Source organism: Boleophthalmus pectinirostris, unplaced genomic scaffold (genome assembly GCF_026225935.1).
Source record: "Boleophthalmus pectinirostris isolate CB_2022bp ecotype Guang Dong unplaced genomic scaffold, ASM2622593v1 HiC_scaffold_6, whole genome shotgun sequence".
NCBI lineage: Eukaryota > Metazoa > Chordata > Actinopteri > Gobiiformes > Gobiidae > Boleophthalmus > Boleophthalmus pectinirostris.
Genome location: NW_026571447.1, coordinates 12216061 through 12232738, shown reverse-complemented (window position 1 = coordinate 12232738; position 16678 = coordinate 12216061). Strand labels below are relative to the sequence as shown.

General features: G+C 37.8%; 1 protein-coding gene across 1 annotated transcript in view; it reads right to left on the bottom strand.

Moving 5' to 3' along the window:
• slc9a1a (solute carrier family 9 member A1a) overlaps positions 1 to 16678 on the bottom strand; it is a 48305-nt gene that overhangs the window by 17332 nt on the left and 14295 nt on the right. Inside the window, exons 2-3 of the mRNA XM_020940296.2 lie at positions 1923 to 2395; positions 481 to 731 (exon numbers count right to left, since the gene is read on the bottom strand). Coding sequence (XP_020795955.1) covers positions 481 to 731; positions 1923 to 2395 — 724 coding nt within the window. The remainder of the gene's footprint in view (positions 1 to 480; positions 732 to 1922; positions 2396 to 16678) is intronic.

The window sequence follows — 16678 nt, the reverse complement described above, 5'->3', positions numbered from 1 at the left end:
AAGTTTATCCATTTATCCATTATTCCACAAAAATCAGTTACAGGGGACTCACAAGGGACTAGTATATAGTATAAGTACCCCTAACCAACCCTAATAGCAAGTACAGTGACATTAAGTCATGTGTGATCTGTTCCAAGGAAGTAGGTATTTAAATCTATCTAACTGTAATGTATTAATTTATAAAACTTGTCTCTTAAAAAGTACAGTTTCTCCCTTTCGTTCTAAATGGGAAGCGCTTATAGGGGTGAGATTGTGGTTCCACTGACTTTTGTTATCACAGTTATCACTCCTCTGTCTGTTACTGCTGCAGCGAGCATCGTCATTTTGGTCTTAAAATGTCCATATTAACCCACAACACAAGATCAATCTCAAGTTATTCAGAAAAGGTTCTCTTCTGTTTCAGTCCTAGTTTTGAATTTTGATTAGTGACTGATTTTGTATTACTTTTAACAACACTAATTACATCTGTGGTGGACTTACGCCATGATGCCTGAAAGGTGGAACATCTCAGCGGACAAGTAGGCCATGTAGCTGTACACGAACACAAACAGCGGCTCTATGACTCTCATGTGTGACGTGAAGCGCGAGGTGAAGGCAGCGAGCAGACCGTAGATGGCGCCAACCAAAACTCCGCCCAGAGCCACCACCAAAAAGGACACGATGCCCAGAAAGCCATCCAATACAGTGACGGTGCCAGCCCCGGCGTACTCCTCAAACAGATGGTACAGCACCTGGACACAAGATATAGAAGAGGTGGGTGAGCACCTGGCTGCGTGTACAAAGACATTACACACACGGACCTTGCAGATTTTTAGATAATATTGAACTGCTTTTCAGGTAAAAATATAGAGACAATGATAGCATTTGAAAGTACAGTTTTCAGGATCAAAATGTCAAATTTGTAATCTGCAACCATTATAGATTAAATGATAAGTAAGCCATAATTATTAATATTTATATGAAGAATAGTAGAAAATAAGTTATTGTGTGAAAAATATCAATAGAGAATTCATACTACTAAAATATAATTAAGATTTAAAGTGATAGTATGTATGCTGGAGGTAGAAAGTCAACTGCGTGCTTCCATGGAAAAGTTGAAGCCATACACTGGAATATTCCCCATGAAGATATACATTTCACGTGGAACAACTTTTGCATGGAAACAAGCAGGAAGAGGCCCTCCTCCAGGACAAAAAAAAAGGGTCAGATTTGTGGAAATGCGAGACCACTTACAGTACAGATGCATGTTTTCTATATTTTTCAATGCTATAAAAATAAACTAAAAATACTATGACTTTAATTAAATCTCATGTCATTGTACCAGTCAACATTTTATTTAACAATTTAATATTTCTTCAAAATATTTTAACCACCACTAATTTGGAACAGTTTAAGGTCAGATGTGGCTTCCTGATTCTTTTTCTCTTCTCTTATTTGTGGTTTAGACTAAAATGTACACTGGTTTCACTTCCTTTCTGGCTGGATCAATTTACATATGGAAAAGAAGAGATGTAAGTGTGTTTAATGTGTGTGTTATTGCTTTGTTGCTGTTGAAATGTTTCTTTGAATGTTTCAGTATGGCATTAAACCTTTCTATCATCATGGAGAACAAAACAGACCAAGTTACAGGTCAGATCTGTGGAGAGGCAAACCCTCATAGTCAGAATGTCTGTTTTTCTCTTTTTGAGCTATAAAACCACCTATAACTTTATACATTTAAAGTAGATCTGTTTATGTCATACTGTGGAACACTCCAGGCAAAGGAGTGACATTTCCATAGAAACAAGCAGGCGACGAATCCTCAGGCAAAAAGTTACATAGTGTACCTTTAACTTGCCGAGTCAGAGTTACTGTCAGACATATTTTTAAAAACTGTCCCTCCATAAAAGTCACAGCGTTGCTTATTTGCTCCAGTCACTTACCACAGTGACAGCATCATTGAGCAGAGACTCTCCAAACACCAGAATATGCAGCAGCTCATTTATGTGAATCTCCTCAAAAACAGCCAGCACAGCCACGGGGTCCACCGCCGAAATAATGGACCCAAACAGCAAGCACGGCAGCAGCTCCAACTGGTGAAGGTCCGACGGATAACCCGGGTTTATCTGACACACGGCGTACAGCAGACCCCCGACGAAAAAGGCGTTCCACAAAGTTCCCACCACGGCGAACATCAGGATCGTGCCCAGATTTTCCATGAAGGGCCGGATGGGGAGGAAGTAGCCAGCGTCAAGGATGATGGGAGGTAGCAGGCAGAGGAAGAAGACATCGGCGTTCATGACCGGGGGGACCTCTTCTCCGGCCAGTCTGATGAGGCCCCCCACCAGCAGGCCCACGACGATGAGGAGGCAGCTCTCTGGGACGATGTTGGACAAGCGTGGGATGAGATGGAAGCCTGGGAGGGACAAAACAAAGGCAGTTTAATGAGGTGTGGTGAAATATGAAAGTTTTAGGAGGTTGAAATATGGGGAAGGTCACTACAATCACTACATTGATAGAGTCACTGTACAGGTTAATTATACAGAAAATAGGTCTGGGAATCATACTCTGGGGTGTATGATGGGGTGGGGTGGCAGTAGTTCAGTTGGTAGAGCATTCACCCACTGATCTTAAGGTTGGCGGTTCGAATCTTGCTCTCGACATAAACATCACGGGTTGAGCAGTCAGATTCCAGCTCCCACAAATGAATGCTGTCGTTGTGTCCTTGGGCAAGACACTTAACCCACCTCGCCCACAGTGTCTGTATACACTGGTGTATGAATGTGTGTATGAATGGGTAAGTGGGTCCTTGTTGTAAAGTGCTTTAAGTGCTTTGAAGGAGGAAAAGCGCTATAAAAAATGTGACTATTTACATTTTAGCAACAGTATTTCTTTGTTAAACTACTACCTGTGCGAAGTTAATATGAAATACATATATTTTAATTATCAAAACAGTGAAGATGTCAAGAGCATTTCATAAACAAGTTTCCTTCCTCTAAATGAGATAAAAGATACAAAACTATACGATACAGCATCCCACTATAACAGTACTGTATCACCAAATTTAGTATCATGGTATTTTGATATTTTGAACACCCCTAATAAAAACTGTAACATATTTGAGTATTCCAAAATAAGACTGCACTGATTGGGAATCAGTTTCAACTCCTGAAGTTCATGTTTTCAAACTGTAATTCATTTCACACACTGCACATATTAAACACATCCAGGAACATTAAAGGTACCGTTTGATTTTTTTTTCACCACTAGATGTCAGATGTGAAACCTGCACCCACAGATTATTTTCCTCAAATTATGCAATTTCAATGTACTACAGACTCCTCCACAGCCATTCTTTACCACAGATGTTAAACAGATGCGTTGTCACATTTTGAGCAGTGATCTCTTTAATAACAAAGCTTTAATTAGATTTAAAATCAATAACCGATACGATAAAAAGTGCACATATCAGCCAACTGATATATAAATCTAAAGAGAAGTCATTTGTGCAGCCTTATTTCAATTAATTCAAGTCTGTGAAGTGTGAAGTTACATTAAATTTGGTAAGCCGCTGTTCAGTTTGTTCATTATCTCGTGTTTCATTTCATTAAGCATATCTTAAAAATGAAAAGAATGTTTGGAAAGATAAAACAAACCACGTGCAGGTCAAACCCACAAAAATACAAACAATGTGTATTATGTGATTCATGATGTTATCTGTTATTGTTTGGGAAATTAGTTTTTCTGCCAAAAACATATTTTAAAAAACCCCTACAAAATACCAATACAAAAGCGGTCCAAAGACCATCATTACTACAAGAACGTGACATACCACACTTCTATGAGCACAGTAGTGACATAGCACCACTCAAACTGTACAAACATACCACTTTGAAAAACACTCATGCTTTAAACAACACCCAATTTGAAAATAATGCTGATGAACATGTAGACCTGTCACTATAATTACTATATCAACTTATTGTTCAATATATGAAAGCTGGAACAATATTTTTTGGAGGTCAATATTTACCGTATGCATATTTCCTTTGCCCTACAGGGAAATTTGAGGTTATTTTTTAGCTATATGATGACTATAACTTCTATGACTCATTACAGATGCAAACTAAGTACTAAAGTGTTTCATTCTGCTGATTATTTACTGCAGTTCTTTTTTTTTTAAACAATATTGCTAGGAGAGTTTTTGTGTTTTTTTTTGTGTGTCAGTGGCATAAATAAATTTCTGTTTTATTGTTTATCATCTATATTTTCTTCAACAATATACTGAACTTCAACATTTTTAACACGTGACACATAAAATGAACACAATTTGGTTGGTCAAATTCTTCTCTCCATGGAGATGTTATTGCTTTGTCTGGGATGTTTCACAGCACGGTATTAATGAATTTCCTTTGGGATAAATAAAGTATTTACCCATCTATCATCTATTTAAACTCAGTGTTTCCTGCAGCACTTTATAGTTAAGGCCTTGGCAACAACTGGCCCCCACCTTGACTACGTGAATCCTCGCAAAACTACGGTTGTCACACGGAATCTCCATGCACCCCCGCTCCTCACTTCTCCATGCATGAAATTTGGAATCATGGAGACAAAAACAGACCAAATTACAGGTCAGATCTGTGGAGAGGCAACTCCACTCACAGTCAGAATGCCTTTTTTTCTTGCTATTTTTGAGCTATAAAACCACCTGTAACTGACTACATGTAAGGTAGAGCTGTTTAACGTCATACTGTGAAACATTCTATGCAGACCATTGAAATATCCATAGAAACAAGCAGGTGACGTAACAACCAAAAAGTTACACAGTGCACTTTTAAGAGGCTGTTTCCTGGTTTTAATTGCAGTGCAGGCTGGGTCATGTCTTTGCATACCTTAACACACATTACACTTTTTGCTTCATGAAGCACTAATTTAAGTCTCATGGGAGTGACAGAGTTTTAGTAGTGAGTAGTGACTCTGCAAATGCTGTGGTCTTGTGACTATCTAAAGGAAAAAATGGAAATAAGATGCAAAATTTTCAATGTGAAATCACCTGATGTGGCCCCTTCAAATCTGAAAAATGCATAGAAATTTCGGCAGCAAAAACAAATTCTGAAGCACAAAAAGCAAGAAATATTGTAATTAAACAATATTAAAGATTATTTTAAGCTGCTTTAAACATTATATTATTTCATGAAAATCCCAGTAAACCGTTTCTATGATATACTGTGGATAAATAGACACAGGAATAGGAAATGTTTGATAGTTCTGCAGTTTACAAAAATGTAGGTAAATGTCGTTCCATTTGAAAACTTATATGTTGAGAAGCTGACAAACATATAAGCAAGAAATTGTCTTAACAAAATCTTAAAGTTGCACTGCGTAACATTTCTAGTGGAGAGTCCGTCATTTGCTTGCCTCCAAGGAAATGTTATTGCTTTGTCTAGAAAGTTCCAGAGTACAGATTAAACCTATCTGTCACGAGGAGAACAAGCATGTTACAGCACTACATTACATTACAAGTCAGATCTGTGGAGAGTCGCCCCTATTCACATAAGGAATTACTGTATTTTTGAGCAACAGAAATACCTGCAGTGAATAAATGCTAGATGTTAGTCATGCCATGGAACATTCCAGGCAAAGCAATAATATCTCCATGGAGACAAGCAGGTGCTGGACCCTTCACCAGAAAAGTTCCACAGTGCATCATTAAATATAATAATTCAGTTCTTCTACAAACAACACATGCTTCTGATAAAAAAAAAAAAAAAACTAAATATGATAAATATAGAGCTCCAAAATGTTACTATGTCATAATATAGTAATTATTTGCCTATCAAATTTTACACTTTATTTGACAGTCTAATTTATTTCAGTGGTACTTAATGCCAGAACAACAAAGCCACAGTATTTAAATGACGTTCCAGTGAAATTCAGGGGTGGAATTGAATATATTTTCTTCTTCCCACTCCTTTTCAAGCTCAAATAAGAAAAGAAATACATATATGAAATGTGTCCTGGATGCATGTATATCTCTTTTGTTCTTTCATTTGATAGAAATGAAAAAATAAAAACAAACAAAAACAACCATAGCTCCAGAAAATGCAGTGTCATAGTAGAAAATGTCCTTCGGGGAATGTTAATGTCTTCGCGAGCACTGACGCCTGACAACATAGAGGCATTATTCAGCGCTTGAAATGTTGACTCGAAAGGGAAACAGAGCTGTATGCTTTCTACGGGGCTTCCACAAATGCCCTGTGTAAGCTGCCACATAGTTTTTTAAGACACCAGACACAACCATGGATTATACTGTGGTTATATTCTAACCCCGAGCTTTGAAATCCATTCACCACACACACACGCGCCTAAATGAAATGTCCAAAAATGAAAAGAGTGGTGCAGTGAATGACTGAGTGGTACAAAACAAGTCTTGAAGGTAGAAAAATAATTTGATAGAAAAACGCTGCCTGGAAGATGTAGGTGTGTAATTTGCTGTTTCCTAGGGATGATTTTGATTTGACACACAAGACACTTAGGTGGCATTTGGAATGGTTTATATTTTAATAAATGAATTGTAATCACAGCTACTTATTTCTAAACTGACCCTTGTGGGTTTTTAGTCATGTTATGAAACAGACCCAGATTTGTAGTTCATTTCATTCACACATGCTTGAGTAATACTGCATTACCCGGCTGCCTACATCTCCAAAACAATTCTAATGAAGGTGTATATCAGATACCGTTGCTTTTAAAATTCTAACTATCCAATGCATGCAAAACTATAAAGCCTAGTGTGGCCGGACTGGTGCCAGCGATGTGCTCATGGCATACATATCTTGCATTATATAGCAGGGGCTCTCAAACTGTGGTATGCGGGTTTCCTCTGGTGGTATTGGCTTTGTTTAGCAAGGCAAGGCAAGTTTATTTGTATAGCACAATTCGTACACAGAGTAATTCAAAGTGCTTTACAGAATAAGAAATACATTAAAATCACAATAAAAACAAATAATCAAAACATAATTATTCACTTTTTTCAATTCTCATATTCAACCATAGTCAGTTTCTATGGTAAACCAATCTTGACCTGATGACCCAACCAAAATAAGTCAGCATAGAAAAGTCATAGTAAGTGTCTGTATATATTTACTACACACCTCTACTGTACTGAGGCATGTCATTGTCACTGTCTCATCTGCTGACAACACACATCAGCAGCCACTCAAACGTAATCTGATCCAGGTACTGCTACTGCTAATGTTTTTGATGAGGAAACACCAACATAGACATAGACATAACATAGATCAGAAAATAGCATAATAACATATAATACAATCAAGGGAATCAAAAATTAAAATCTGCAATCATACCATTTATTAAATCAACTTTCAAATCTAAAATTTCCTTCAGGATTAGGATTAGGATTGATTTGCTAGACGGTAGGTTGGTACTTTTTTTTTATCTAACCAATCACTGCTATTTGGTTGTGACGTACGTATGTAATGGGCCGGAATGCTCAGTGGTGTCCAAATAATCGCCGGCACAACAGCGAACAAAGCAGAGAGTGAAAATCCTCGATGTCGGGAATTGCTGCCAACACAGAATGTATGGCTTCGTCTATATCATGGGTCTCCAACCTTTTTCCTCCGGTGAGCTACTCTTACAAAACGAAAATGTCAGAGAGCTACTAATTTTAGCTGTCACAAAAAATTCATATATATATATATATATATATATATATATATATATATATATATATATATATATATATATATATATATATATATATATATATATATATATATATGATATATATATATATATATAGCAGATGAGCAGAGAGAGCCTTAGATGAGGTACAGTTAGATGCCTATAAAACATAAACCATTATCCATTTATTAAAGCACAAAGTAAGGTATCAAAATGTTACACGTACAATGGTAATATGCTTTTAATCAAATTTTACTTATTCAGCACAATAACAAACGTCTGCTTTGTTTACTGTTGTGCTGTACCACAAAAGGGACCCAGACAGATGCTTGAGTTTGACGTCATTGCTTCACAGCTTTTCACTGCACGGTCTACAACCTAGTCGCTGGAGAGAAATGAAACTGAGCGGAGGCACTCGGTGACACCAGCCTGGCTAACAAAGAGTGACAACACAAGTATTTTGGAAACCAGATTACATTTTGGATATTGTTACTTTTAAAATTCTAACTCTCCAGTGCTTGCAAAACTATAAAGCCTGGTGGCAGACTGATGCCTGTGATGTTCTTATTATATAACTTGCATTATAAATCTTACATTACATAGCAGTGGTTCTCAAACTGTGGTAAGTGAGCTTCTTCTGGTGGCATTTGTTTTAGTTATTCAGATTTTCAGCCTTCTCTGTGTTCTTCTAAACTAATTATTGGTTCATTCTTTGTTGGATTCTATTTGTTGGAGCTCAGGCTTTTTAATGATACTGTCTATTTAAAATGGTTTACTGGAATTATCTTGAGTTATTATTGTATCAGTGATTTAAAGTAGTTTCAGTATTATCATGTATCATCATATATCTCATTTTCTACAGTAAACCTAAACCAAAACTAACCAAAATGAGCCACAGTAATTTCCTGTCTGTATTTATTTACTACACCCCTATGCTGTACTGGGGCATGCATTGTCACTGTCACAGATGATGACAAGGCACATCAGCAGCCACTCAAACGTAACGTAATACGACCCAGCTCCTGCTACAGCCTCATGGGGGCTAAACAATCCCATATGGGTGGACCACAGTGGTTGCTTGATCTAGTAGAAGATAAGGAGATAAAAAGCTTTTGTTGTGTAATTGAACCTTTACAGTAGATAGAAAGGGAAGGGCCATCGCTATAGAGACATGTCATTTCTATAAACACGGCACCAGAGAGGACCACAAGGGCTACGCTTGCTCAGCCGCAACATATGTTAAAGGGGCAGCGGGCTGTGTAGGGTTACATGGAGGTTCAGGTTTGCCAGCGCTTGTATAATTATCCAGTAGACATGGCAGGGTAAGGGACAATAGAGGTTAAAAGTTGGATGGTGTCATAGTACAGGTATGTTGTAATGTGATGTTGCTCGTCAAGGACTTTGAAAATAATTGTAGGCAACTGGAAAAATTGTCGGAAGGCTAATCATGGGTTCACACATGCACATAGGGATACACCGATCCAGCTTTTTCAGTTCTGATACAGATTCCAATTCTAAATGCAATGCAATGAGGGCAATGTGTATGTAGGAAAAAGGACACTAAGGCTACGTCATCAAGGACACGATGACGTCAACTGCAGCGAGCGTGCTCTGTGTTTACGGAAGTTGTCCAAACATGGACGCAGCATTGAGCACCTGGCGATTTTTAAAGTTTCTGTTGTACCGGAGCCAGAACATGTACAACTTACTTGTTTTAAGGAGGAGTCTGAGAAGGAGAAGGACGAGGTTTTTGGCCATGGCGTTTTCTGGGGCAGTCCGTTGAAAGGAACGTGTGGATGTGCAGACGTAGTTAAGAGTGGTGAGTGGTGATGTGCTTCGCTTCAGTGACACAGAGTTCATTAACAATTTTCGCCTACTTCAGCGCAGAATAGTGACGTTTGTGGCTTGTTGATAACGTGTAGGTCGGATGAATGCACTTTGGCCGTTCAGACTGAAGTCGCATGTCAAGAGATCGCATATGTAATAGTTTCAGGACCACATATCGAAGTGGCCTGGGTCGCATTTGAAAAAATCGGATCTGTGTTGTTCAGACTGTCATTAAAAGATCAGATACAGGTCACATAGGGGCAAAAAAATTTGATTTGGGTCACTTCAGGCTGCAGTGTTTGTGCATAATAGTGAAGATTTCTGCAATTGATTAATAATTGTGCCTGAACTGAAATGTACTGATTTGAAATGTTTAGTAACCATCGGTGTTGAAAAGGGAAAAGGGGGCAAATAACATAAGATTACTCTTCTTTCTGTTCCTTTTCCATTTCTTGTATGTTTGATGTTGTGACAGTGTTGATGTCTTTTTATACTTTATGAATGAAATAAATAAACAAATACAAATATCTGATGATGCTCAATATCAACAGACAGGGCAGTAGATGGGGGGACAAAGGGGTCCCAGGGTTGTAACGGCCCAGAATTGGATCCTCTTCCTATTAATTTATATTACGGGGGGCTCATGCAAGGCTTCTTGCCCCGGACCCCTAAATTTCTGTTGACTCGCCAGTGCACAGACTGAAAACAACATTTATTTCCTTAAAAAATAAATAAAATAAGACAGAACTGATCCAAATGTGCTATGCAGCTGTTATTTATCTCTCACATAACATTATGAGACTCTCTGGGCTGACTGTGACCAGTAAATAGTCTTAATACATCAAATTACATGTCCAAACTGGATATCAACAGCCGGTATCTGATCCAGGTAATTAAAAAAAAAATTTAATTGAATTGGTGCATCCCTATTTATTATATTTATTTATTGTGTTCTATATTATTTCTTCTGTATATCTACTAATATAATATCTTAAAAATGTTTTTCTAGAGCTTAGCCAGTCATTCTTTAATTCCAAAAGTTAACTAAATGCTTCATCCACTGACTTTCATTTAGACCACCATATGTATGTGGAAACTTTATGTAAGATTTTAAATTTCATAAACCTATGTGTGTTTCCAGATATGAGCAAACATGAAGTCCCCTTTATGTATAATGTAATGTTAGGTGTTTTGGTTCTCTAATCAGAAAGCAGAATGAGCCTGAAATGAGTGTCTGATTTGGGTTGCCAGTTTCAGCGCTGAAATCCAGTTGGTTTAAACCTAAAAGAACTCACTCTAAATCCTCACTCTTTATCATCACCAATTATTAATCAGTGCTGGTGCAGGTTTTCATACACTGATAAAAAATGTATGTGTACTTTTTCTGCAGGTTTCACCACTGCCAACTGAGGTTCATGTGATTGTAGTTTCTTTTTTAAAACACCAAGCATGGAGGCTACATACAGATCCTTTAACAAAACAGATATGGTAATAAATGACAAAGTGTAATCAAAAAATTAAAGAAACAAACGTGTATGTTATGAAAGTTATTTACAAAAATCATTACTAGTTAGTTCGAGGACAAATAAGCTGTCTCTGCCACATTATACGATGCTGTTATCAAGGCAAGTGCAGGCCCCACTGACAGAGAATTCTAATTGAACTTAATTGGAACATGACTTTGTGAAAGGTTAGAGATGCTCTTTGGGAATATTGGGGAAACATTTGGCTAAACAGGTGCCAGGACTGTTATAATAAGCAACTGACGGATATAACAGTGCACCACCAGGGTCCACATGCCTACGTGAACACAATATACTTAGGAAACACTCAGGAGTCTTCAATCAGAAACTCACTACAAATTATGATTTTCTTTTCAGTATACTATGGGTAAACAGATACGCCCACAGCTCCTTGGCGGTACGTTGGCAGCAAGGATAACTAAGTAATTCTGTCAAAATTGGCTGGAAAACGTCTGGAGAATTCCCTAGAGAAATCTTCAGCAGTCTTGTGTTGGAGGAGGCTCACAGCTGGTGCAGACTTCTGAGAGAACACAATCTGTTTACTAGGCCACTGGAAAATGAAAAGCACTACTGAGCTCGGGCTTCAAGTAGGTGTGGGGTAATTAAGATGAGGCGCTACTGAGATGAAGTAAAGCGCGTAGGACTGGTGATTGCATTAGTGGGCTTGCATTTACACAATTGGTTTGATAACACAGCTGTGACTTCTGCTACTTCAAAAGCTCATTCTCTATCGATGATTTCCACAAAGTAAAGGCATTCATCAATAAATTATCGGTGTGATCTATGTAAACTACCACTTTACATAAAGGTGAATTGGAGGGTTCATGAAATGCTTTTCTTCACAAAGATGTTTGCTTTGTCTGAATGGTCACAGTATGGTATTAAATAGGGGTGTAATGATATCCAAGTCTCACAATATGATATTGTCACGGTATGAACTTCACGGTACAATACTTATTGCGATATCGAGGGAAAGCTCACGATATGATGGGGAGGCTCACCATTAGGGGTGTAACAATATCTTAATCTCTCTGTACAATATTTTCACCATATACATCTCACGGTACGATATTTATTGAGATATTTTTTAAGGGTTAATATGCACCTTTTTCCTCTTAAAATGTCTTAACAAGACTTAATCCAAAGACCTAAGACTTAAAAGTGCTTAGAACTGTTATTTCTTCATGTAGTCTACACTAAAATGGAGCAAAGGATCATGGTCTATGTAGTTCCCTCTGTCTTTTTTAGCTATTTTGCTGCACCATAACTCTTAATTTATTATTGTGAGAACTTTGACGATACGATATCATGATATTTTGGTTATTGTAACATCCCTAGTATTAAACCTTTTCTAAGTATTTTTGAGCGATAAAACCATGTGTAATTCAGTGAATGTAAGCTAGAGCTGTTTAATGTCATACTGTGGAACAGTCCAGGCCGAGCAAACAAAAAGTGACATAGTGCACCTTTAAATAAATAAATACACACAGTTTAACTTTTCTGGTGAGTGTCAAAAACTTGCTTGACTCCATGGTGGTAATATTTCTTTGCCTGGAAATGTCTCACAGCATAGCATTAACGTGATCTATCATGCATGTATTGAATTAGAGGTGGTTTAAATGGTCAAAATAATCTTGAAAGACATGTGTTTTTAGGCTATGATGACGATCTGAACAGAAGACACAAAAGTGGCGTCGCATTTTCACTTTTTATTCTGCGTTTAGATGAGTGTTTTCGGGAGGAAATCTGCGTGCATACGGTGAAGCAAAAGTGTGTGGAATTCGATTGGGTATGCGTGGTGATGGTGATGTATGTGACGTAAATGCGTATATGACGTGAGCAGATCTGACCAGAGTTTTGTGTCTTGTCTTGGGAAGTGTAGACAGAAAAGCTACAGCATAGCATATTCAGCTTTTCCACTCTGGAGGGTAGTTTCAGATTTTTGCTTTTTTAAGCCCCAAAAATGCTGTCACCGTCTAAACGAAAGGCACTTCTGATAAAATATTTTGTCGTTTTCACCCGCAAGCGTTCTCGTGTAAACAGAGCCTTAGTGTGAGCAGGTAATGGTCTACATTGCAGATAACTAAAATGAGGTCATAAAGTAAGTAACCTGCAGGTGTAGCTGGTTTCTTTTAGCTCCAGCTCTTAATATACTGCTGATGCTGACCAGGGAAATGTTTTATGCAAAATCGTCAAAAAGTAGAAAACTATTCACATGTTTGTTTTTTCGTCTAACCTATTATATTAAACCATAAGTGGAGGAAGTATTTATTTAAATTAGTGTAGCCACAATATCAAAATTTTAAACTTGATTTCAATACTGAACACTGCTTCCGATACAATGGTTATAATAAACAAAATTCTTTCTTTAGACAATAGAATGTGATTTTCAACAATCATAGTACTTTCTTTTGTATTATGTGGTCTTATATCTGTGTAATCTCTCAGTCATCTAGGTATGCTCCATAGGGGTCCTAGTGAATTTGGACTTAAACTTGTGCTGAAGATCATTTTAGTAGATTCAAGTTGGTACTCCAGCTTTAAACAGGAATATCCTACAAACATTCACACTTCCAATTGCCTTAAGAGTCCTCCATTATTTTAAGCTCATAGGTAGACCTGTCAAGATAATTACTATGTCATTTTATCATTCAATATATGAAAGCTGGAAGAATATATTTTAGTGCTTAAAATTTATCTTGTGAAGAATTTCTATGAAGAAGAGATTTGGGTTCTGTTTGTTTTAACAGAATAACAGTTCAGGTTAAATAAGTGACTAATTATTGGTTGATTCTGTTATTTATTTATTTATTGGAGCTCAGGCCTTTAAATTATACTGTCTATTTAAAAAGGATTAAGAGAATCATCTTGCATTATTGTCAATGTGTCAGTCACAATATATCTCTAGTAATATATCAAGCTTCAAAATTTGCTATCGTGACAGGCCTACCTACAAACACTCACACATCCAATTGTCGTAAGAGTTTTATGAAGAGTTTTATCTGGAAAATAACAGCACAAAGTGTTATCTACATTGTTCTTTTCTTAACACAGCCATTTCACTGTTTGCCTTAATACTAAGCAACAGAAAAATGTTCCTCACACACAATTATCACATTTGTCGCCAAATTAATCTTGAAACCCGCAGAGCCCTGTGAATTCACTGAGTGGTATTATTATGACGAGATGCTGCCTGTGGTTAAATAGCTCCTCCAATCTGCATTGTGTCATAAAAACTGTCAGGGCACTGTTCTCCAACTGTCATTCACCCCTCAAACCAACTTCCAAAAATAGGATTGACATTTGATGAACAATTAATGGGCACACGGAGGGTGGCAGGCATGTGAACACTGAGGAGGGGCTAGGAGTAAAGCAGTCATTTTCATACACAAAAGCTTCACCAACAGCTATGTTAAGGGTCCTGTATTACAAAAAAAGTTGTCTTTTGAGCTTTAAGTCATGGTAGAATGTTGTTACTTTCATCAAAAACATACCTGGAGTTGTGTTTTGTTTCATGGAGTTTACCACATGGAACACTGTGTTTTCTGTTTGAGAGAAGAACTCAGCGTAATTATGCAGGGTTTGTGCATTAAACATGTGTGAATGAAACAAAAGACAACTCCAGGTCTGTTTGTGATGAGGAAACATTATAACATCAGAAAATAGCATAAGGGCCTGTAAAAACAACAAAATATTTTATTGGAAGTGCCTTTCCTTTAGACGGTGATGGCGTTTTTGGGGTTTAAAAACACAATCTGAAACCAACCTTCAGAGTGGAAAAGTTGAATACGCTTCACCGTAGAGTTTCTGTCTACACTACCCAAGATGCAAAACTCTGGTCAGATGTGCTCATGTCGCGTACACATTTACATTACATGCATACAGTCCACAGAAACAAACATGACGGATTATTTCCATGCGCTGGACCTTCAATAAGCAGCTCTAATAAACTTACAGGAGGCAGCTCAACAAATGTACAAAATACGCAGAGATACTATTATTGAACAGAGAAGGATCTGCAATCACCGCTGTCAAATTCTGGATGCACCAGTTCGTCGCAGGAGAGTCAGACGGCTATGGGTGAGACCTGGAAAACCAGTCGATGGTGGGACAACTTTGTGGAAGGATTAGCTGATGAAAATGCATGCCGTGAAAACTTCTGTATGTCCAAAGATGCCCTTGTTGCTTTAAGTTCAAGCATACCCAATCAAATTCCACACACTTTTGCGTCACTGTATGCACACAGATTTCCTCCAGAAAACGCTTGTCTAAAGGCAGAATAAAAAGTGAAGACACAACACCACTTTTGCATCTTCTGTTCAGAACCGTCATCATAAAAACGTAGCCTAAATGTAATAAATGTGTTCCTTGTTGTTTGGCAAATATTGGTATAATAATGGTTCATGTGAATTTAGCCAGGGCCTCTCAGTTTGTTTTGAAATGCTAATTACCATGGCAACGGAGCTAGATTTTCATCCCTGTGCCATGCATAGACGATAAATCCTACTGGACTCACATGCAATATTAAAAGCTACCCACTAGAACCTAAGTAATTACTGCAGTGCCCCAATGGGAGAAGGACATTAGAGGCATTTGTAAGACTCAGTAGAAAATGACCTCCTTAACATTGCGAACTGACCATGAGGGACAAGAGAAGAGACAAGAACGAGAGAGAAAGAAGCACATTGTAACATCAACACTGACCCGGGGAGGACACGCTACTGGGGCTCTGACAAAACACTCGACGCAGGTGGCCCTCAAGCACTGGAGCAAGGCTAAGAGGGACTGTTAACACATACTTAAAGCTGCTGAGCGTGACTGCGATTAAGGCTTCCAGAGCACATCAACGGAAGAGGAAGAGGAGAACAGGGGAAGAAGAGCAGTGGGCTTAAAACAAACATAAATACACTGGCGTTTTACCAACTTTTTTTTTCGCAGATGACGTCTTTCAGAACCACAAAAAGACATGTGTTGTGTCAGGAGTGCAGCATGGGACTTCCTTAAATTGCTCAATTTGATGAGGAAACATTTGCAGAGACAGCTGTTAAAATACGTCTATCTAGAAATTTAAGAAAGCAGTTACATTACTACATTAGCTACATTAACAATAGAAACACCTGAAATGAATAAATGCCAGATGGATATGTTTAATGTCATACCATGGAACATTCCAGGCAAAACAATGACTTCTCTATGGATCCTAATTATACAATGCACCTTTAACCTAAATCAGGAAAGTCTAAGTACGCAGAACTTGCAACAGTCTCTTGAAGACAAACACAAGACATCATGTAAGCTTTTTTTTTTTTCTATCTGTGCATCTGTGCTAGAAATCTTTAAAGGACTATTAATTAACACATAATATACTTGGATCACCATTTTATTTTTTTATCGTTTTGAAAAGGCAAACACCAAAAACATTCATTTTCATTTTTGACTCTCAGTCCCTGCTCCTGCCCCTTCAGAGTGCTATCATAACACAAGAACCATGCATAAGTCTGGGGTCTGACCTCGTACCTGCTTATACTGCTAACCATAAAGAGGATTTGAAGAACCAGAAGAACAGGAGAAATCACTAGATTACACAGACATACACGAATGACCTAAAAACCACTTCAGGCCTGCTTGTGACCCTAACCCTA